The 20880-nt window shown below is 55.2% G+C and overlaps 1 protein-coding gene across 1 annotated transcript in view; it reads left to right on the top strand.

Moving 5' to 3' along the window:
• Positions 1-19769, top strand: part of FADS2 (fatty acid desaturase 2) — a 28410-nt gene extending 8641 nt beyond the window's left edge. Inside the window, exons 5-12 of the mRNA XM_079105144.1 lie at positions 4240-4365; positions 12732-12792; positions 13067-13143; positions 16388-16485; positions 16706-16802; positions 17089-17168; positions 17829-17954; positions 18257-19769. Of these exons, the coding sequence (XP_078961270.1) occupies positions 4240-4365; positions 12732-12792; positions 13067-13143; positions 16388-16485; positions 16706-16802; positions 17089-17168; positions 17829-17954; positions 18257-18308 (717 nt within the window). The 3' untranslated portion in view covers positions 18309-19769. The remainder of the gene's footprint in view (positions 1-4239; positions 4366-12731; positions 12793-13066; positions 13144-16387; positions 16486-16705; positions 16803-17088; positions 17169-17828; positions 17955-18256) is intronic.
• Positions 19770-20880: the final 1111 nt, after the last annotated feature.

Here is a 20880-nt window from a genome sequence, read left to right as displayed (position 1 = left end):
TCCTGCAGAGCATGACTTCGTACCAAGTCATACCTGCCAAACCACATTTTTCTTTTTTTTTTTTTCTTTTTTTCCTCATTGAAAGACGGAGTATCACTGAGTTGCCCAGGCTGGCCTTGAACTTGCAATCCCCCTGCCTCGGCTTCCCGAGTCCCTGGGAAGTCACTACCATGGCCACAGCATGCACCACCGCATCTGGCACGTGTTCTAATTATAGAAGCAGACAGCCCCTCTTTTGTCTCGGCTCCGTCGGTCACATTGCTGGATGCTCCTTAGCTGTTAGTCTGGGGCCAGTGAAGAAGCCTTCTCTCCCAGGGACTGGCCGTGCTTCCTGTCCCTGTGGAGGGGAGCTGTTCCACACACTGTGTTCCTGTTTTTCTGCTTTGGCTCTGCGGAGCAACATCTGGAAGGGCGATTATCCTTGCTCTCTGTCTTTGGTTTGTTCAGCGTGCTTCACAAGATGGTTATCCTTTATCTTCATTTTAACTACTTTGTCACATATAAGTCCTTTCTGTTAAACTCTTTGAAAACATGGAGTACGAAAGGCAGAGAGAGATGCCCCTTAACTTATGATGGAGTTATGTTTGGATGAACCCAATACATTCGTTGAAAGTGTATGTGGTCCCCTTAACTCACCTACCCACAGCTTAGCAACGCAGCACGCCATGGGGTATTGGTTGCTTATTCTTGAGATCTGTGGCTCACTGCCAATGCCCAGCATCAAGAGGGTACTGTAGTGCCTACCACTAGCCTGGGAAAAGATCAGAATCCAAAGGATGGTTTCTACTGAATGCATATTACTTTCACACCATTATAAAATCAAAGAATCATATGTTAAGCCATTGTAAGTTGGGGACCGTCTGTATAAGTCATTAGATAAGGGACATCAAACTCTATGATGACCAGCTAAGCCAAAAGATAAAAAGTTGTTAAAAACCCAGAAGATAAGGCACAGATGGACCTGCAAGATTTGCCCCCTATAACTGTGTGCCTGCCAAGGCCAGAGCCAGGTCTCAGGCAAGCTGTGAGCTTCTCTGGTCTCCAGCACCCCTGGGTGAGGAGGCAGAACCGTAGAAAGAGGCAGTACTGCTCAGCAAGTTTGCAAAGAAAAGCTGCTTGCCGGTGACCTTGTGCTGATCTGATAGGCGTTATCTCCCTGGTTTTGGAAATGAGGACTCATCGTTCTTAGGAAATAGCTGGATACTCTTAGGGGAGGGCTAGCACAGGCCTGGCTGTTTCCTAAGAAGGCCTGGGTCCTGAAGGCTCCATCCTCCCGGCCCTGGAGGGGAGCTCTGTGTCCAGGTCAAGCTTCTGCTCTCTGTGACCCACATCTCCTGGCCCTGGGCTTGCCAGCTGTGGATCTGGCGGAGGGTGCCAAGCCCTGAGCTGGCCACCCAGTCCTCGGCAGGCGTTTGGCTGGCTCTGAGGCTGAAAGGTCTGAGAACCTGGCCTCCCTACAGAACTTCAGGGCTGGAGGGCGAGGGTATGAATGCACGGCACTTTGTTCCATCTTGTTCTGTGTTCTGCTGGACGAAACCCTTCTCGGCTTGGAGAGTAACATTTCGCTCCGCCCTGTGCTCTCCCCATGCCCTTGACAAAGATGGGCTGTGTCCTGTTTCTGGAATCTGGGGAGGGGCTGGAAGGCCTTTCCTGCCCCATGGCGTTGGGTCCTTGAAGGGTCCTGGAGCACAGCTCTTGCGTCAGATGGAAGACGAGGGCAGGACCCAGGACTAGGAAATTGGGATTCTGCAATGACAGAGACAAGGTCCTTGGGCTCAGGGACTTGGGTCTGTCATGTCTCCCCAGCCCCTTCTGGCTGTCTCCATGAGCTGTGTGCAGAGCTGGGCCAGGGGCCTGGCCGCACAGCTTGCTTAAAACCTGGCTCTCTGCTCCCTGGGGAAGAGGGCTTTGTCTCTTGGTTCTCGGCTCCATTCTCGGGGCCCAGCAGAGCAGCTGGCTCAGAGCAGGCAGCATTTCTCTAAATTCCGAGGACACTGGCAGGCTCCACGGTGTCCTGAAGGAGGGGTTCTTGAAGGATAAGTAGGACTTTCCTTGGTGAAGCGTGGAAGAGAATCACCACAGAGGAACTGCAGGAGCAAAAAAGCCTTTCCGTTACACCTGCGCCCAGTTCGGGGCCAGCCACGCTGTCTTGCTTTTGTCCCCGAACGCCCCTCCGGGTGGTGTGTTGTTTTTGCTTGGCTTTGATTTGCAGAGTGGGGGAGAGAACGGAGGCCCTGCGCACGCCCGGCCAGTGCTCTGCCCAGCTGCACCCCAGCCCTGTGTGGGCATATTGTCCACAGCCTGCTTGTCACATGGCCTTGTTCCTCGGTGTCCTCGTGCCAGGGACTTTTCCACTCGCTCCTTCCCAGGAAGTTCGTTCCTTCTGGCCTCAGATCCGGATGTGTCATCCGATTCCTCAAACCTCTGGGCTTTCACTCTCTGACGTTTCGGTTTTTGCTCTGATGGGTTTTGAGGCTTGCCTGTCCACAGGGGCCTGAGGTCACTGCAAAGGCCACAGCTGTTCGTAGCCGCCCCCACCCATGGCCGTGAGCGTCCAGAGGCTGCATTTGTGCCAAAAACACCTCCCAAGTAAAGTGTTTGCCTTTAGCAAACAGGCCACTTTGCAGATGGCCGGACCCTCGGCCCTAGCGTCAATCTGGCCACCAGCAGTGCAGCCCTGATGCCTAAGGGTCAGCAAAGTCTGATTTCTTCCCCCGCGCAACAGCCTTCGTGGAGGGACACACCTCTGCGGAATGATTCAAGAGCTTGAGCCAGTGACATTGCCGGCTGTGGCCTCGAAATAAACACCTTTGCTGTGTGAGCTCCTTATCTCACGGAGTCACAGCTTCATCTCAGCCAGCCAGGACGGCCCTTCCCTGGCCCGTTGACAACTGTTTGTCAGCCCTCCCTAGAGCCTCCCAGTGTGACAGGAGCCTCAGCGGTCGCCCCCGCTCAGTAGTGTGGCTGAGCCTCCAAGCACAAAGAAATCGTTTTTTAAGAAATAATACAGATAGCATGCCGTTCACCCATTTAACGCATGCAGATCGCTGGGGCTGGGCCTGGGCTGGGGCTGGGTGGTAGAGCACTTGCCTAGCATGTGTGAGGTGCTGGGTTTGATTCTCAGCTCCACATATAAATAAAGGTCCATCAACAACTAAAAAAAATAAATAAATAAATGAAGTGTACAAATCCAGCCAGGTGCAGTGGCCAATCAGAAGGCTGAGGCAAGAGGACCACGAGTTCAAGTCTGGCCTTGGCAATGTGGTGAGAACTTGTCTTGAAATTTAAAAATAGGAAGGGCTGGAGGTGTAGTTCAGTGGTAGAGCGGCCCTGGGTTCCTTCCCCAGTGCTGCGAAAATGAATGAATATATTCGTAGCATATTCGTAATTAACGCCACCATCATCACAGTCAATTTTAGAGCATCTTCTCTACCCCAAAATGAAACGCTGCACCCCTTCACCGTCACATCTCAGTCCGCCTTTCCCTCCTCGCCCACCGCCCCAGGCCTGGGCCGCTGCTGATCTTGGGTCCAGGTTTCACGTGGTGGAAGGCGTACTGCGCGTCTTTTGCAACTGGCTCCTTTCGCTTCGTGTTGCCAGGTTCATCCTGTTGCAGCACCTGCCCATCCTCTTTCTTTTTTTTAAGGTCTGGCCTTCCAGTGTAGCCACGCTACATTTGATCTGTCCATTCTTCTGTCGATGGACACTTGAGTAGTTTCTACTTTCTGGTTATTTTCAAAAAATGCTGCTGTGAACATTCACGCGTGGGTTCTTATGTGGACCTGCTTTCCTTTCTCTTAACTGTACATCCAGAAGAGAACCTGCTAGGTCCCTGGGAGGGAAGACTGACCTCCTTGAGACCCGCTCCCCTTGCCCAACACCAGCACCCAAGGGATGTGCCGAGGGTGAGCCGGCCCAGAGGGCTCTGTGCCTGGCATTGGCCGAGACAGAGACCGCCCTCTGCCCCGGTGAACACCAGCACACCTCACCCACATCAGCATCGTATCATTGGCGAAGCTGAGATTGGAGAGATGAAGGGTCTTCACTGCATTTGGGGCTAAGCAGCACTGTGGGCTCAGAAGTGGGGGCTGATTCTCTCAGGGACCCAAGGCACCGTCCCAGGTGTGATAGAGAAGTCGGCCTGTGTGTTGGAGGGGCTGGGGACGGGTCCTGCAGAGCCTGTCGCTGGTGAGCTCGGTCTCTGGGCTGGATGGCTCACCCCAATCCCTCTCCCTGCAGGGTGCCTCGGCCAAGTGGTGGAACCATCGCCACTTCCAGCACCACGCCAAGCCCAACATCTTCAACAAGGATCCAGACGTGAAGATGCTTCACGTGTTTGTCCTCGGCGAATGGCAGGCTCTTGAGGTATGACCAGGGGGACAGCGTTGACATAAGAGGTGTCATAGAGGGGAGGGGAGGGATCCTGAAGGGTCGACCTGCAGGCAGGACATGGGCGTCTGATGCACTGGGAACACTTTCCTAGGCACTGGATTATTCCCCCGGGAGAGTATGTGGAGGGGCCTCCCATATAAATGCTGGATGCAGCTCCTTATCAGAGTGGTAGCTGCTTCCCTCCCTTCCACAGGGAATCTGTTTCAAGTTTAGCAGGAAGGCAAGGTTCCAGGCTAAAGCTGGACCCCCCTGGGCCAGCTCATGTTAAGAAAACCATCTGGGGAATCGTAGCCCCCTGCGATTCTCCCACGTTGGGAGGAACCTGGGCCTGGCCCGGTCCATGCTGTCTCATCTGTAGATGAGAAATCGGGCCCACCACGAGGACGGGATGTCTTCAGAGTCACACGGCTTACTGTTCAGTCTATGATAGGCCTGGGATCCTGACCGCTAGGCCATTTCCTACCATTCAACCACATCTCATTTATATATATAAATAAATATACAAATATATGTATATTTGTTCTAATTAGTTATACATGACAGTAGAATGCATTTTGACACATCATACATAAATAGAGTGTAACTTTCTTATCTGGTTGTACATGATGTAGAGTTACATAGGTCCTGTAATCATATATGCACACTGGGTAATAATGTCCGATTCTACTATCACTCCTACCCCCATGCCTCCTTGCCTCCCTTCGCTCCCCTCTATCTAGTCCAAATTACCTCTATTCTCCACGCGGCTTATTGTGAATTAGCATCCACATATCAGAGAAAACATTCCGCCTTTGGTTCTTTGGGATTGGCTTATTTTGCTTAGCATGATATTCTCCAATTCCATTCATTTACTGGCAAATGCCATAATTTCATTCTTTTTTAAGACTGAGTAATACTCCATTGTGTATATATACCACAGTTTCTTTATCCATTCATCTGTTGAAGTGCATCTAGGTTGGATCCATAGTTTAGCTACTGTGAGTTGAGCTGCTATAAACATTGATGTGGCTGCATCACTGTAGTGTGCTTACTTTAAGTCCTTTGGGTCTAAACCTAGAAGTGGAATAACTGGGTCAAAAGGTGGGTCCATTCCAAGTTTTCTGAGGAATCTCCATACTGCTTTCCAAAGTGGTTGCTCCAATTTGCAGTCCCACCAGCAACGTATGAGTGTACCTTTTCCCCACATCCTCACCAACATTTATTGTTGCTTGTATTCTTGATCATTGCCATTCGGACTGGAGTGAGATGGAATCTCAGTGTAGATTTGATTTGCATTTCTCTAACTGCTAGAGATGTTGAACATTTTTTCATGTTTGTCGATCGGCTGTATTTCTTCTTCTGTGAAGTGTCTGTTCAGATCCTTAGGTGTTTTTTGAGTTCTTTATATATCCTGGAGATTAATACTCTATCTGAGGTGTATGCAGTAAAGATTTTTTCCCATTCTGTAGGCTCTCTCTTCACATTATTGATTGTTTCCTTTACTGTGAAGAAGCTTTTTAGTTTGAATCTGCCCCATTTACTGATTCTTGATTTTACTTCTTGTGATTTTGGAATCTTGTTAAGGAAGTCAGGTCCTAAGCAGACTTGGTGAAGATTTTTCTTCTATTAGGCCCAGGGTCTCTGTTCTAGTACCTGTCTTTGATCCATTTTGAGTTGATTTTTGAGAGATGAGAGACAGGGGTTTAATTTCATTTTGCTACATATGGATTTCTAGTTTTCCCAGCACCATTTGGTGAAGAAGTTCTCTTTTCTCCATTGTATATTTTTGGCACCTTTGTCCAGTATGAATAACTGTATTTATGTGGGTTTGTCTCTGTGTCTTCTATTCTGTACCATTGGTCTACATGTCTGTTTTGGAGCCAATACCATGCTGTTTTTGTTACTATTGCTCTGTATGCCATCTCATTTTTGTATTAGTTCATGTTTTATATATCCTTGATATAAACATTGAAGTAATGTAGAAACATATAAAATTAAAAAGTGATTCTCCTATTATCTCCACCATACCCTTTGCCCCAGGTCTCATGACCCTGAGGGTCACCCCTGTTGACAAGATGCCCGGGTCCTTCTTGATGTTTTCTAAGTGTGTGTGAATACACATGTATCTGTCCCTTTAAAAACAAAATTTAAGCCATGCAATCCCAGCAACTCCGGAGGCTGAGGCAGGAGGCTTGCAACTTCTAAGTCAGCCTTGGCAACTTGGCAAGAGCTTGGTCTCAAAAGACAAATAAGTAAATAAAAAGGACTGGGACATGCCCCTGGGTTCAAGCCCAAGTACTAAAATAAAAACAAAAATAAACCCAAGATTTAAAATAAATTCTACCCTATATTCTGTAGCTTGCCACCTCTCCAAATGTGGACCCTGTTCCAGGAGTCCAAAAAGATTTTTATCCTTTTTGTTGGCTGTGCAGTATTCATTTTGGGAGGAGGGGGGGTACCAGGGATTGAATTTAGGGGCACTCAACCACTGAGCCCCATCCTCAGCCCTTTTTTGTATTATATTTAGAGACAGGGTCTCACTGAGTTGCTTAGCGCCTCACTTTTGCTGAGGCTGGTTTTGAACTCTCAATCCTCCTGCCTCAGCCTCCGGAGCTGCTGGGATTACAGGCATACGCCAACATCTGTGCAGTATTCTGGTTATTTTCCATAGCATAGCACAGCCATTTCATTTCATAAGACAGGAAAATTTGGTGTTACTAATCTTAACTTTTTTTGTTTTCTGGAGCTGGTCATTGAACCCAGGACCTAGTACATGTTAAGCACGTGCTCTTCTACTGAGCTCTACCCCTAGTTCCTTTATTTTCTTTTAATAAAATTACTCCCAAATGCATTTAAAGAATGTTCTCATTGAACACTTTTTGATACTCGGAATGGAACCCAGGGGTCCTCTATCACTGAGCTGCATCCCCAGCCCTTTTTATATTTTGATTTTAAGATGTTGTAAGTTGCCCAGGCTGTCCTGGAACTTGGACTCATTCAGCCTCAGCCTTCTAAGCCTCTGAAATCATAGGTGTGCACTACCCTGCCCAGCCACATTTTTTTTTTTTTTTTAATAGAGCCTTTCATTAAAAAAAAAAAAAAAAAAAATTACATATGCTTTGCATTTGGGGAGCACATTGGTGACCAAAGTCAGGAGATCTTTGTTGCTTTTATGCAGGTTTTAAAAATCAGTGCTCAGGGCTGGGGAGATAGCTCAGCTGGTAGAGTACTTGCCTCAAAAGGCCCTGAGTTCAATCCCCAGTACTGCCAAAAAAAAAAAAAAAAAAAAATCAGTGCTCAGAGTGGGGCCCAATAAGCATTCGCCACATGAGGCAGATTCTCCCTTAGTAAACAGTGGCCAATGGCCTCATGAGTGAGGTAGTATTCCCACCAGTGTTGGCATCCAAGGCTTGGAAACCGGGAGCAGAGGGCCCGTTACCCAATTCTGGTTTGAACCCTTCTCTCCAGCAGACTTGGGTTTCCAGCAACAGCCCTGTCACAGGAAGTGAGCACGGTTCGGTACCTTGGGAGCACGGAGCCTCTGGCTGCCTGGGCAGGGATTTTATTTTCTGCCAAAATACATGCCTTTGTTTTTCTTCTAGGAAACAGCTTGCTAGCTTTGATTAGCGGTGTCTAGATAGAGAAGAGATTAGCTGGAGGCTTTCTGATAGTGGAGACAAAGCCTTCCTTTCTCATGCGGTCCAGTTGGCTGTTCTGATCCGTGTTTTCTGTGTCCCTAACAAATTAAACCTAGTCTCACCAGTTCTGCTTACAAGAAGTGTCCTTTCGCCTGGGCATGGTGGCCCGTGGAACCTCTTCTGACATCTCGCATCTCAAATACTGGCCTCTGGGGTGGGAGGTTGTGGGGATCTGCCTTGTCCAGCTGCCAGTCAGGAGTGGAAAGGGCCCATGTTTCCTGGGTTCCTGGTCAGATGGTGCACTGTTACCCACAGAAAGCTCTAGTGTATTGATGGAGGTGACCGCTGACCTGATGGCCCTTGTCTCCTGTCAGCCCCACATATCACAGCAGGACCCTTGAGCCTGCCCTGCATGGTCAGGCCTTGGGGTCCTGAGCTCCCACCCCAACCTCCAGAGCAAGGGTGCCTGCCAGGGCTCTTATCTGTGGGCTCAGATGACCAGAGCAGCCCAGCCAGGGGCCCCAAGGGCTGTCCAGCATGAAGAGATGTCGATAGCCAGGTCTCGCCAGTGAGGCCCTTTTCCTAGGTAGTTCCTTACCTTTGGGTCTTATTTATGACTCCCAGGAGGATTTTTGGTTGTTTGTTTCATGTAGTAAAATATATTCAGTTTCCTTCCCTGTAGATGCTTTTCATTGCTTTTATGCCTGGGGAGTTCTTCATAGATGATATTTTCAGTTTTTTATGGTTTATGTCTAAACACTTAGCTTCTGCCCAGTGGGATTTGGCTGTGATTAATGTTCTACATTTGCATTTCTCCAGGGTCAGCTGGGGGCCCCAGCACCCCTAAGGCACCCCTGAGGGATGGCATTGACTGATGCCCCGGATGATGGCGTGAGCCCTCCCCACGCCCAGACGTGATCTGGGCCCATGCTCATCCGGCCTCTGCACTTAATGACCCCTCAGAAGCTAGTGATGAGCCACTTATCTCTTCTCAGAAGCATGTGCGTCGATACATTTCCACTTCCCTCCCAGGAGCAGGGCCTCTCACCTACTCAAGTGCCTTTCTGTCTCTCTGGACAAAGGTCTGTGCTTTTTCGTCTCTTGGATGCTTCTTCTTAAATTTTCATCCCTGTGATTGGATTTTCTCTGGTAGTCAGGAAAGTGATGGATAGTCCGGCTAGTGTCACTGGTGTCTCTTCATGACTCTAGTTTTTCAGTTGATTCCTTTGAGTTCCTGGATAGACGGTCAAATCCTTGAAAATAAAGAAAATGTAGCTAGGTGGGGTGGCCTGTGCCTGTCATCCCAATGACTTGGGAGGCTGAGGTAGGAGGATCACAAGTTCAAGGCCAGCCTCAACAACTTAGTGAGACCCTGTCTCAAAATAAAACATAGAAAGGGCTGGTGATATTTCAGTGGTAGAGTGTCCCTGGGTTTGATCCCTAGTACCAAAAAAAAGGGGGTGCAGGGGAGGAGAACGGATCCTCTTTCTAATGGCTCTATCGTAAGTTCTGCTTCAGGTTTTAGTGCATGGATGGGGACTCTCCCGGCTGAGTTAGGGGCAGCAGTCTGGTTTTGCTTTTCTTTGCCCCCTAGCTTCGAGGGGAGCACGAGGCCATTATCCGCACAGCACTGTAAATGTCTGCCTGGGAGCCTCTTGCTCCTCCCATCTGGGGAGGCCCCAGCCCTCTGCCCATTGGCAGCTGAAGCCCCTGGCTTCCTGCAGGTCCAGAACAGGCCACAGTGGCCAGTCCCCCTTGGAACAACTGTGGTCCTCCTCTCAGGGACCTTGGGTAGGGACCCTGCCACTCTGCCCATGCCTGGTGTTTTCCTCTGTGAGTTTGTGTTCCCAGAGGCCACCAGCGGGTTTCAGCAGCCCCCTCCCCCAGCTAGACACACAAGGAAGGCTTTTGACATTCCTCAGACATTTTGTTTCAAACCTGAACAGTCCCCTCCACACGCCCCTGGCACCGCTCTGGCCCTTGCCCATGGCTGGCCTTGTGGTCTCCGTTGTGGCTGAGTGCGGGGGGTCAGCCCAGCCACCAGGGCTGGCAGCACTGCCTTGGCCTGCGTCCCCAGCTATCGGCCTTGGCTTGGGAACACCCTGTCCCTGTTCAAGGCAAACCTGGTGTGTGCCGCCATCTTCTTCTTGGGGTCTGGCCGCAGCAAGCCACCCACATCCTTGCCTACAGCCCAGCTGGCGAAGGCACCGTCTTCCCTCTCTCTACCCGCCACACTTCGGGCCCTGCAGTCCCAGCTGGGAGGAAGGCTGACTTGCCACCCAGCACGTGATGAGCACCACCACGTGCACCAGTCCTGGGTCCTCGCTTAGCTGGTGAGGCTGGAGCTGAGGCCCTGCACAAAGCTGCAGCCAGAGAAAGGCCGTGCCATCACTCAGCCAAGACTGCCTGGCTCCAAGCCGAGGCGCCTGGGTCCCTAGGGTCCCTCCAACCCAGAGACACTTGAGAAATGTGCTTTGGGGGTCATCCAGCTTTCCGATCAGTGAAGAAGCCAGGAGCTCTCCTTCCTGGCCCTGCTTTCTAAAAGAGCTCTCTTCTCAATGGCAAGGTGTTGGCAAAGAAAAGCAGGCCCGAGAGCTAGTCCCGGGCAGAGCTGGATGGCCTCAAAGCCATAGTGGTGCTTTCTGATCTTGGGGCAAGAGTGCTACGGTCCCTGGTCCCCTGACAGACCGCCTCACGGCTGCCTCGTTGGAGGCCATCAGACGGGGCAGATGTGTTGCTGTGTCACTTGGTGTACACAGACGTGACCATGACTAACACTCATTTGCGACCCCATAGTGCTTTGCTCTCCATTCCATCCGCTGGGCCCTCACAACCCTACATAGTGTCAAACCTCACGTTGCAATAGGAACCCGGAGCTCAGGAGGTGGTGCAGTTGGCTCAAATGATGAGCAGCTCCTAAATCCTGAGCCCCTGCCTCCTGAGGTGACCCTAAGTCACTCTGGAGCATTGAAGAGCCACGTGTGGGAGCTGGCAGTGTGTGAGTCACCATAAGCTAATGAAAACGGTGTGTCATGCAAACGCAGCTTCAAATAAACTCCCTGGGTGCCCCCTACCTCGTGCCACTCAGCAGTCTGGACAGTCCCAAGTCCCTCTAGGGGAACCCTCTGGCCTCTACTGGCGTGGCGGCTGCTTTTAGTGCCCAGTCTCTGAGAGGAAAGAGATGCTCTGTGGACTGAGATGTGTGGGCAGCGGGTGGCCAGGTCTGAGAAGCCTGCGGCGTATAGAGGCTGGGCCTGGGGCCTGGTTCCCCAGCTGCTGGGAGGAGATTAGAAAAGGGCCCAGGGCCTGTTTTGTGGCCTGCAGCCTCCCGGGAACCTTGGGGCTCTGCAGTCGCCCACTCTGGCCACTTTCCCTTGCTGACCCTTCTCCTCCCTCCCTGCACTGGGTCATCATCAAAGGCTCCTCCGAGGCCTCCCTGGCTTGGCTTCTGCAACACCAACCTCAGCCCTGACCTCAATGACAGGCTGTGTGCACAGGGACGACCTGTGGGCGTGAGTGAGGTCCTCACCAGGGCACAGGAGTCGCAGGGAACAGAGGGATCGCTCTGGCAGTGCCTTGGCCGGGTGGCCTCTGGCACCAAGATTCGAGACCTAGGCGAGGCTGGACTTTGTCCCTCCTCACTCCCGCTCCCTTGCCAGAGCCCTGTCCTCTGTGTTGTCACTAGACGCCACTGAGGTTCCTCCCATCTGAAACTCACTTTGATCTCCAGACTCCAATAGCGGGAATGGCCACTGTCTGCAGAGGGTGGCTCGGGCCTTGGGATCCAGGGAGGGGTGGATGAGGAAAGTGTCCTGGGGTCAGCACTTGGCCTTATGAGTTTCCTCGGGTCTCAGCCCTCACGGAGCAGGTGGGCTGTTCCTAGGGGCTGGCCTGAGGGACTAAGGAGCCAGGTAAGCAGGGGCAGTCCTCCGTGCCTGTGCTGTGTGGCCGTCTCTGTTCCGTTGGCATTCCCAGCTGTACTGGGAAGGAGTGATTAACTCTTAGACATCTCAGGGCTGCTGAGTGTGGTGGTGCACGTCTGTGATCCCAGGCACTCGAGAGGCAGAAGTAGGAGGATTGCAAAGGCCAGGCTGGGCAACTTAGCAAGACCCTGTTTCAAAACAAAATTCAAAGGGCTGGAGATACAGCTCAGTGGTAGAGTGCCCCTGGGTTCAATCCCCAGTACCAAAAAAAGAAAAAAAAAAAAAAAAAAGGAGGAAGGGAGGGAGGGAGGGAGGGAGGAGAAAGAACTTAATTTGGGGGTAGCTCCAGGGAGTAGATGCTCCCAGGCTAATGACACTATCCAGTCCCAGCCCATACTGGGTTCTCCCAGCTGCTATGGACTCCAGGGAGTTCCCCAGGGAGACCTAGAGGCTTTTCCAACCCCCACGGGGGTGGAGAAGGCTGAGGAGCTCCCTCTGGGTACCTGCAGCCAGTGTGAGTTTTCTGGTCCCAGCCAGGCCTACTTATCGTGGTCTTGGGCCTCTGAGCCTAAGCCCGTTCAGCACCGTCCCTTGGGCCTGCGGAGGATTCCAGCCAGTGGGTGCTGGCACAGGAGGCAGGATGAGGAGTGTTGGCCCCTGCTGGTTTGCAGGCCCAGGGTGTAGATTGGCAGGGAGGGAACGGAGGCCTGTCCCGAGCAGAGGGCGGTGGTTGCAGAGCGTGGGTGGGTGGGGGGCTCGGGAGGCTGGTGCTCACTGCCCATCTCTCCTTCCTCCTCAGTACGGCAAGAAGAAGCTGAAATACCTTCCCTACAACCACCAGCACAAGTACTTCTTCCTGAGTGAGTGCTGGGCGCCTGCCCCGTCCCCGCCTCTCACCTGTGTGGCAGCTGTCCCTTCCAGACAGAATGCAACACTACATCTGTCAGAGCAGGGGCCACGGCAGCCAGAGCTGGCCACATGGCAGATGCGGCCCTGGGGTTGCCAGCCCCGTCCTCCCCCTCGGGCAGAGCTGTCCTGTGTCCCGCCCCTGCCGGGCTCCTGGGATCCCTGGGCCTGGCCGGACGGAGCGGGCCACCTCTAAGCGCCTCTAAGCGCCTCTGCTCTCTCCTGCAGTCGGGCCGCCGCTGCTCATCCCCCTGTATTTCCAGTATCAGATCATCATGACCATGATCGTTCACAGACACTGGGTGGTGAGTCCGGGGCTGGCTGGGGGTGGGCACAGGGCGGCTGGGGCTCGGCACCCAGGGCTCCTGCACTGTGCCCCACGTGGCTCTGCGGGCCTGGGCCTGCCTGCTCACACTTGGCCAGTGGCCTCTGGGGCCACCAGGGCCCGGAAGGCAACAGCATGCTGGTCGTAAGGATCCCCCAACGCATCCACGCAGGGCAGCCTCTGCCTTTGAAAGCTCCCGGAGGCCCTGCGGTAGGCACAGAGCCCAGCCAGCCAGCCCTTCGCGTTCCCCCAGGGGCTCCGGAGCCTTGTCATCCCACACTCTGCTTGAGAAATAGGCAGCAGCCGGGCATTGGCTAAGAAGACAGGTGTGTGCCTTTGCCAAGACTGTGTGACAAAGCACCCTGGGCCGGGTGGCTTCAGCAAACAGGGAGTCACAGTCTGGCGGCTGGAAGGCCTGCCTCGGGGTGTCGGCAGGGCTGGTCCTTCCAGGGCTGCGAGGGGAAGACCGGTTCCAAGCCCCTCTCCGTGGCTGCTGGAGGCCATCTTCTTCCTCCGTGTGTACTGTGTGTGTGTCCAGCATCCCCTTTTCTTATAAGGACACCAGTCCTACTGGATTAAGGCCCATCCTAACAACCTCCTTTTAACTAAGTTGTGCCAGCAACGGCGCTCTTTCCAAATAAGGCCACCTTCTGAAGTACTAGGGTCCAGAACTTCAGCGTACAAATTGGGGGTACACAATTCAACCTAAAATAACAGGCTTACAGGTGTCGTCTGATTCTGCTTCCAAAGAGAGAGAGTGGCCCTGACTGGGGACTGTGCAGCGTTGCGCCCGAGGGAAGCCTGGGATTTGTGTACACGTGCAGTCATGGTTTTGCACAGGGTGATAACATGCCAACCTGTGGGCACGGCAGGGTTCACTGTGACAGGGACCCGGCTCCTGCCCTCAGCAGAGGGCAGACGAGTGGTCACTTAGTAGGTCTTGCTGGCCCCTCCTTCCCTCCTGCCTTCCTTCCTTCCTTTTTTTTTTTTTTAACTGCTTGCTCCATAAGGAACAAAGCATGGCATAGGACAAGCAGGGAAGGAGATCAGACTGCATCCCTAAAAGGTATCAGGTGGCAGAGCCAGGGGCACCTGGGGGCCCTCGGGCCTGTCAGCCCCAACCAGAGCTGCTCTGTTGAGCCATTTGGCAATGTCTGGAGACATTTTTGAGGTCACGCCTTGGAGATGGGAAGGCACATCTGGCCTCCAGCCAGGGAGGGTGCTCGACATCCACCATGCATAGGACAGCCGTCCTGCAAAGAATCATCCAGGTGGCTATAGTGTGGAGCCCCAGAAGCCCTGGCCTCAAGGAAAGAGCTTTGGGGTTTTTTTGGTGTGTGTGTACCACAGATTGAACTAAGGGGCACTTAACCACTGAGCTACCTCCCCAGCCCTTTTGATTTTTTATTTTGAGGCAAGGCCTCACAAAGTTGCTGAGGTTGGCCTCTAACCCTCCATCCTCCTGCCTCAGCCTTCGGAGCTGCTGGGATTACAGGCATGCACCACCGTGCCTGGCTTAAGAGCTGTGAGGAAGGCCTCTGGGGGGAGGTGTTCGCCACCCTGCCGAAGGGACCTGTGTCCACCTTCATGACTGTCATTGGCACCCTGACCACTTCTTCTTGAAGCTCTTCCTAATCCTTTCCCAGCCCCCACCCCACCCCTCTGACTCTTCTGCCCCCTCTGCTCCTGCTTGGTGGCTTCCCTGCATCTCCTTCGTCCCTGTCCTGGGGCCAGTGGTCCCCATAGGCATATGTCACTCAACCCAAAACTCAACAAGCATCAACCCCCACACCCACACCCCCTTATTTATATATGTGCGCGTGAACACACACACACACACACACACACACACGCATTAAAATGAAGGAAAACAGGAGCAGAACTTGCAATGTCTTATCTCCCCAGCCTCCTGGGAGACCACCTCCTTGGACCTGGCCATCCTGCCCTCTACCACTGCTGGCCCTTCCCATTCTCCCTCTCCAGCCTCTCCTAAGCTGCCCTTTCCCCCTTTTCTGCTCAGCCTATGGCACCTGCTCACCTGGGCTGACACCAGGGCCAGCCCAGGTTCCTCACAACCAAGCAGCCATCCAATATGGCCACTTCTGCCTCCTACACAGTTCTGGAATCTGTCACCTCTTCCTCCACAGTGCAGGTCCTGATTTAGGACCCCGTCATTTCACGCCTGGGCTACTGAAATCACCTCTAATCTCCTGACTCCACTTTGGTAGGATCAATTTCAAGACACCAGCGTGATCCTCTTCTCCCACTGTGCTTCGAACAGTGGTTCTCCATTGCCCAAGAGGGGTCAGTCCCCGAGCCACACACATGCCACCACACCCCTCACCTCACCATTGGTATTTAAGCACGGCCTGGGCACACCTTCCAGATGCAAGAATCAATCTGTACAAAGACCCTGAGGCGGGAATGAGCTGGCTCAGTGCTGAGGAGAGGGGCTCCCAATCCTGCAGAGCTCTGGGCCACTTGGCATGAATGAGAGGGTGTTGCAGGAGAGAGAAGGGCTCTTCTTGGAGGCAAGGGTGCATAAGGACAAGCAGGAGAGCTGTGGACCGGCCAAGACACGTGGCTGTGCTAGCAGAGGAAGTGGAGAGATGGACTCTGCAGACTGCCTGCCTGTGGCAGGGCCGGCACGTCAGTGAAAGATGATGTCCAAGCTCAGAACCCTGTTACCACCCACCCCCAGGAAGGGAGCGGGAGGTTGGAGAGGGTGTGTGGGGAGAGGCCTGCCCCGTGTCTGAGGTTACTGGGAGGGCCTGGAGGGAGGTCAGGGACGGACAGTCCACTGGCCTTTGCCCTCCATGTTTTCATGCTGGAGCAAGAGGTGAGGACGCAGATCCAGGTGCTGGTGAGCAGAGGCGGGGCTGAGGGCAGCGTAGCCTGGCCATGCGTCGGTGGGAGGGCAGAGCAGAGCCACACCTTTAGAATCCCCTGGACCCCTTGAGGCTGCTGGCCCCACAGCTTCCCATGGCCGCCTCACCGCGGGTGTTCCCTTACCTTGGGAACCAAGGCAGTTGGGAAGCCCAGGAAAACAGGTGGTGTTCAGGGAGGTGCCCCATCTCCACGGGCCTGGTGCCCACCCCGCTAGAGGCCTGTTGGGGTTGGTTTGCACGCCTGCGCCTAGCACTGAGGTGTGTGCACATGTGGCTGGGCACGCCGTGCCAGGGAGGGCAGGCCAGGCCCACGTCTGCTCTCCTTTCCTCCCACAGGACTTGGCCTGGGCCATCAGCTACTACGTCCGTTTCTTCTGCACCTACGTCCCTTTCTATGGCATCCTGGGATCCCTCCTTTTCCTCAACTTCATCAGGTGCCACAGCTTGGCTGCCTAATCCCTGGGCCCTTTAGAGCACTGGTGTCCATGGGGATACCCAAGCATACCCACTTGGTCCTGGGACCCCGTCCTGGCAGTGCAGCAGCCAGGGGCCAAGCCCTGCCCCTGCCTCTGCTGGGGGACAAGTCTGCTTGCACAAGACTGGGCCCAGAGAGGGTCCTCGGAGGTCGCCGTGCTGAGCTGCGCTCTCTTCCAGGTTCCTGGAGAGCCACTGGTTTGTGTGGGTCACACAGATGAATCACATTGTCATGGAGATTGACCTTGACCACTACCGTGACTGGTTTAGCAGCCAGGTGAGGGAAGGCAGAGCTGGTCACCGGGCTCACTGGTGACCCTGCACTCTGTCCTCGCCCCTGACGTGGCTGCACCTGGACCAGCTGTTCTGGGTTTTCCCGGGGGCCCCCTGTGTCCTGCTGGCAGCCTTAGGGCTAAGCAAGAAAGGGTGACAAGAAGCCTCAAGAGGGACAGGTGGGGGATCTGGCTGGGCTGAGGCCCCTGGTAAGGTGGGGCCTCGTGGGACTGAGGCAGCCCCGTGATCCCCTCCTGTCCCTGGCCACTCAGCCCCGCTCTGCTCCACAGCTGGCGGCCACCTGCAACGTGGAACAGTCCTTCTTCAACGACTGGTTCAGCGGGCACCTCAACTTCCAGATCGAGCACCAGTGAGCGAGCCCTGGCGAGGCTGAGGGAGGCTGGGAGGGAAGTGGCCGCTGGGCAGCGGGCAGCCTGCGGGGCTCTCTCCCGCCTCTGGAGACCGCCCTGTCTTAGAGCACAACTCCGCAGCCACCCTCTCTGAGGTCAGGAGAGGCGCCCCGGCCGTCCCCACGGCATCGGGCCAGACCCTGGGCCACACGGCCACAGTAACGAGCACGCTCCTGGACGTGAGACTGGAGCTTGGTAGTTGGCGAGCAGGTGCGCAGACATTCCGTGCCCAGACATCTCGTGATCCTGCGAGGCTTGCAGTGCAGGGATAATTGGTCCCGTTCCATTGGCAGAAAAACTGAGGCCCAACTACACAGCTCTCCTGGAACACAGGTGGCCGAGGGCGCTGCCTCTGCGCCCCTCGTCCCTGTCTCACCTGTCATTGTTCTTCCCATCTGTTTCTTGCGTTTCCTGCTTTTGGGAAACATAACATTTCTGTCTCTGGCCACCTAGACTCCAGCTTCTGGAGCAGACACACCTGCTCACAAACAGCCCCCATCCACAGCCCCAGCGGACACTCGGGAGGAGGCTTGTCCTGGATGCAGACAGGGCCTCCCTGGGCTGGGGCGGCGGGGAGTGGCTGGGGCACCCTCACACCGCGCCTGCCTGCGCTCCCCCAGCCTCTTCCCCACCATGCCCCGGCACAACCTGCACAAGATCGCGCCCCTGGTGAAGTCTCTGTGCGCCAAGCATGGCATTCAGTACCAGGAGAAGCCTCTGCTGCGGGCCCTGCTGGACATCATCAGGTAAGCGGCCGGAGTCCACAGGTGCGGAGATCCCGGGGGGGCCAGGACGTCCACAGCTGGGACTGCCCTCCTGGTGTGTCCCCTGCCCCCAAGGGCACCACCCTGGCTTCCTGCTCTGGACTGGAAGAGGACTGACCCTTTGTCCTTTTGCTGGGACTTCCTGGGGAGCCTGAGCCAGCAGCCCCCAGCCCCCTGACGGCTGAGAGGAGCGCCTGCCCCCCAGCATGGCCTCCCCAGCCTCTCCCCCTGCACCAGTGCGTCCCTGCTCCTGAGCCCTGGTCCCCTCTCCTCTCTCTCTGCAGTTCCCTGAAGAAGTCTGGGGAGCTGTGGCTGGATGCCTACCTGCACAAGTGACGTGGCGTCCTCAGGGCCCTCGTGGGGAAGGGGCTCAGGTGGGGGTGACGGCCAGAGGGAGGGGCGGGCTTTAGTTCTGAGGGTTTTCACGAGGCTGGGGCACACACTGGTGCATGGACCCCGAGTTTGGTTTTCTCTTTCTCTTCCTTCCCTCCCCCCAGCCCCTGTGGGGCCTGTCCTCTCAGCCCTTGCCCTCACCCCACCACCTCCTGGCCCCTTCTTCCAAGGAGCAGAAAGAGGTGGCTCTGTCCCTGCCACCAGCTGCTGCCCCTAAAGGTCTGAGGAGACCAAAGGTCCATGGGATCTGGCCTGGGACTCCTGACCTTCCACCTGACCACCAGGCCTCAGAAGCCCTGGTCCTCCGGATGCTCTGGGGTCTGGGGCAGGGTGCAGGCCTGGCTCCGCTCTCCTGCTGGGAGGGAGGTGTGCTTTGTGCTCAGGGTCTCCGTCCCGGGGCGGGGATCTGGGCCTCCCTCCAGCCGTTCAGGGCTCCAGACCTGCAGCACGGCCAGCTCAGATCTTGAGGCTGGGAGATGTCCGCCACCCCCACTGGTGCTCCGGGCCCCCAGGCGTGTGCAGCTTCCATTCCACCATCTTCCTAACTCCAGAGTCTGTGACCTTGGGACCAGAGTGGGGTCCCTCGTGTGGGCTCAGCAGAGGCAACCGCCAGGCTGCGGGAGCCCCGCGCCGCCTCATTCAGGCGTTTGTCCTCGTTGAGTGTCCTGAGATTCCGGAGCCGTCAGCTTCTCCCCCGAAATGGTCAGTCCCTGGCTACTTGGACGAGCGGACTTGGCCCTACAGGAGGAGGGCACCGGCGCCTGACACCGGCCCTCCCCAGAATGGGGGTGTCGGCATGGACAGCACTGAGCCTCGCTCTCCTGTCTTTTATGGTTTTTAATCTTTGCCATTTTAACCTTTTCTACGGCAGGCGTCCCGACAGGAGGTGCGATGGGGCTGGGTCTTAGGGCAACATGCCTTTTATGAGACACCCCCTGCGGGGCTCCCCAAGCCCAGGGTGTGGAGACTGCTGCTGGCAGGAAGGCAGGGAAGCAAGGAGGGAGTCTCAGGAGGCCACCCTGAGGTGTCAGAGGAGTGGGGGACCCAGAGAGGGCCAAGCGGGTGCTGAGAAGAGAAGGAGGCTGGGCTGGAGGCCAGGGCAGCTGAAGGCTTTGGGAGAGTGTGGGGAGGGAGGGGGAGGCTGCGCCACAGGGAGGGACCCCGCTGCTTCCTTCTACGATCTAACCCACTAACCAACACGTAGATTAGGGGCGAGGCCAGCCGGGAACAATTCAGTGGGGTTGAGCCCTGAGGTAACCATGGCAACATCCACCCCTCCCACCACCTAGCTGCCGTGCGCCCTCCAGGGGCAGAATGAGTCCATAGGGAACTGATCTTCATTTCTATCACGTTGCTTCCCCACCCCTACGTTTTTGGGAAATAAAAGAAGTAATTTTATTCTCACTTCCTTGTGGCTCAGTAAGACCGATGGGCGGCTGATGGGCTTCCTGGCCTAACACAGAGGGTGCTGTGTGGGGGGCTGAGGGCAGGGGAGGCCCTCCCAGCAGGGCTGGGGAGGCTCCAGCAGAGACCTTCCTGCCCCCGCCCTGAGGAGCCCTGAGCCCAGCCTGGCCTGACTGGGCGACCCCTGCGGGTGTGTGTGGTTCCCCGGGGCCTAGGATGGCGGATTGCTTTGAGTCACTGAGTAGCCTTGGGTGAGTCCGTTGCCCTTGCGGAACTCTGGGCCACAGCTTCAGCACAGTAAAGGGGCCCCAAGGACGCCCGCATCTCGGCACCATGAGACCTCGCCTTCCTGGTAAGCCCCGGAGGCTGGAGACCTTGGAGAACATGCCTCCCATTCTTTCCCGTGCATGGGTTCCTCCTGGCACCGCTGACTCCCAGGATGGTCCAGGCAGGGAGAGCAACCAGCCCAGTCCCTGTCACCGGGAAATCCAGGGTTCGTCACCCATGACCACCAGGGACCTGGGGAGAGGGAGAGTGGGGAGGACCAGAGGACGAGGTGGACCCTGCAGTTGCGTAGGCACCAGGTAGACTGGGTCCAGATCCATGGGTACTTGAATCTTCCCTGTGACATCCCCAGCCCCTCCCTTGCCCTGAAGAACTGCTGTTGGGTCAAGAAGCTGGGGATACCCCATCTGCCTTGTGCCTAACGGCTCCCTCCTGTCCCAGGACTAAGCCATGGCTCCTGCCCAACACCCCCAGAACTGTGGGTTCTGACTCTGCCCCCTGCCAAAGTTGTGACACCCTCATTTTCAAAGTCCGAGTGAGCAAGCCCTGATGATACCCATTCACAGTCTGGGAGACTGAGGACAGAGGGCGAAAAGCTGGCCTGAGCCACACAGCAATGGCAGCTGAAGCCGGCAGGGCACAGAGGAAGACTGCCCCTAACCCAGTCTGCTGGCTCATCTCATCTCCCCTGCTTCATCACGTGGAGGTCAGATCGCTCCCGGGAGGTCCTGTGGCTGGCAGAGTGGGTGGAGGTGGTGGAGGGCAGTTAGTCCAGGTGGAGATAAGAGCTCACCCTTTGTAGGGTGGCTACTGAGATAACCATATC

This window comes from Sciurus vulgaris (assembly GCF_902686455.1).
Source record: "Sciurus vulgaris genome assembly, chromosome: 11".
Lineage (NCBI taxonomy): Eukaryota > Metazoa > Chordata > Mammalia > Rodentia > Sciuridae > Sciurus > Sciurus vulgaris.
This window is presented reverse-complemented; position numbering and strand designations above follow the sequence as displayed.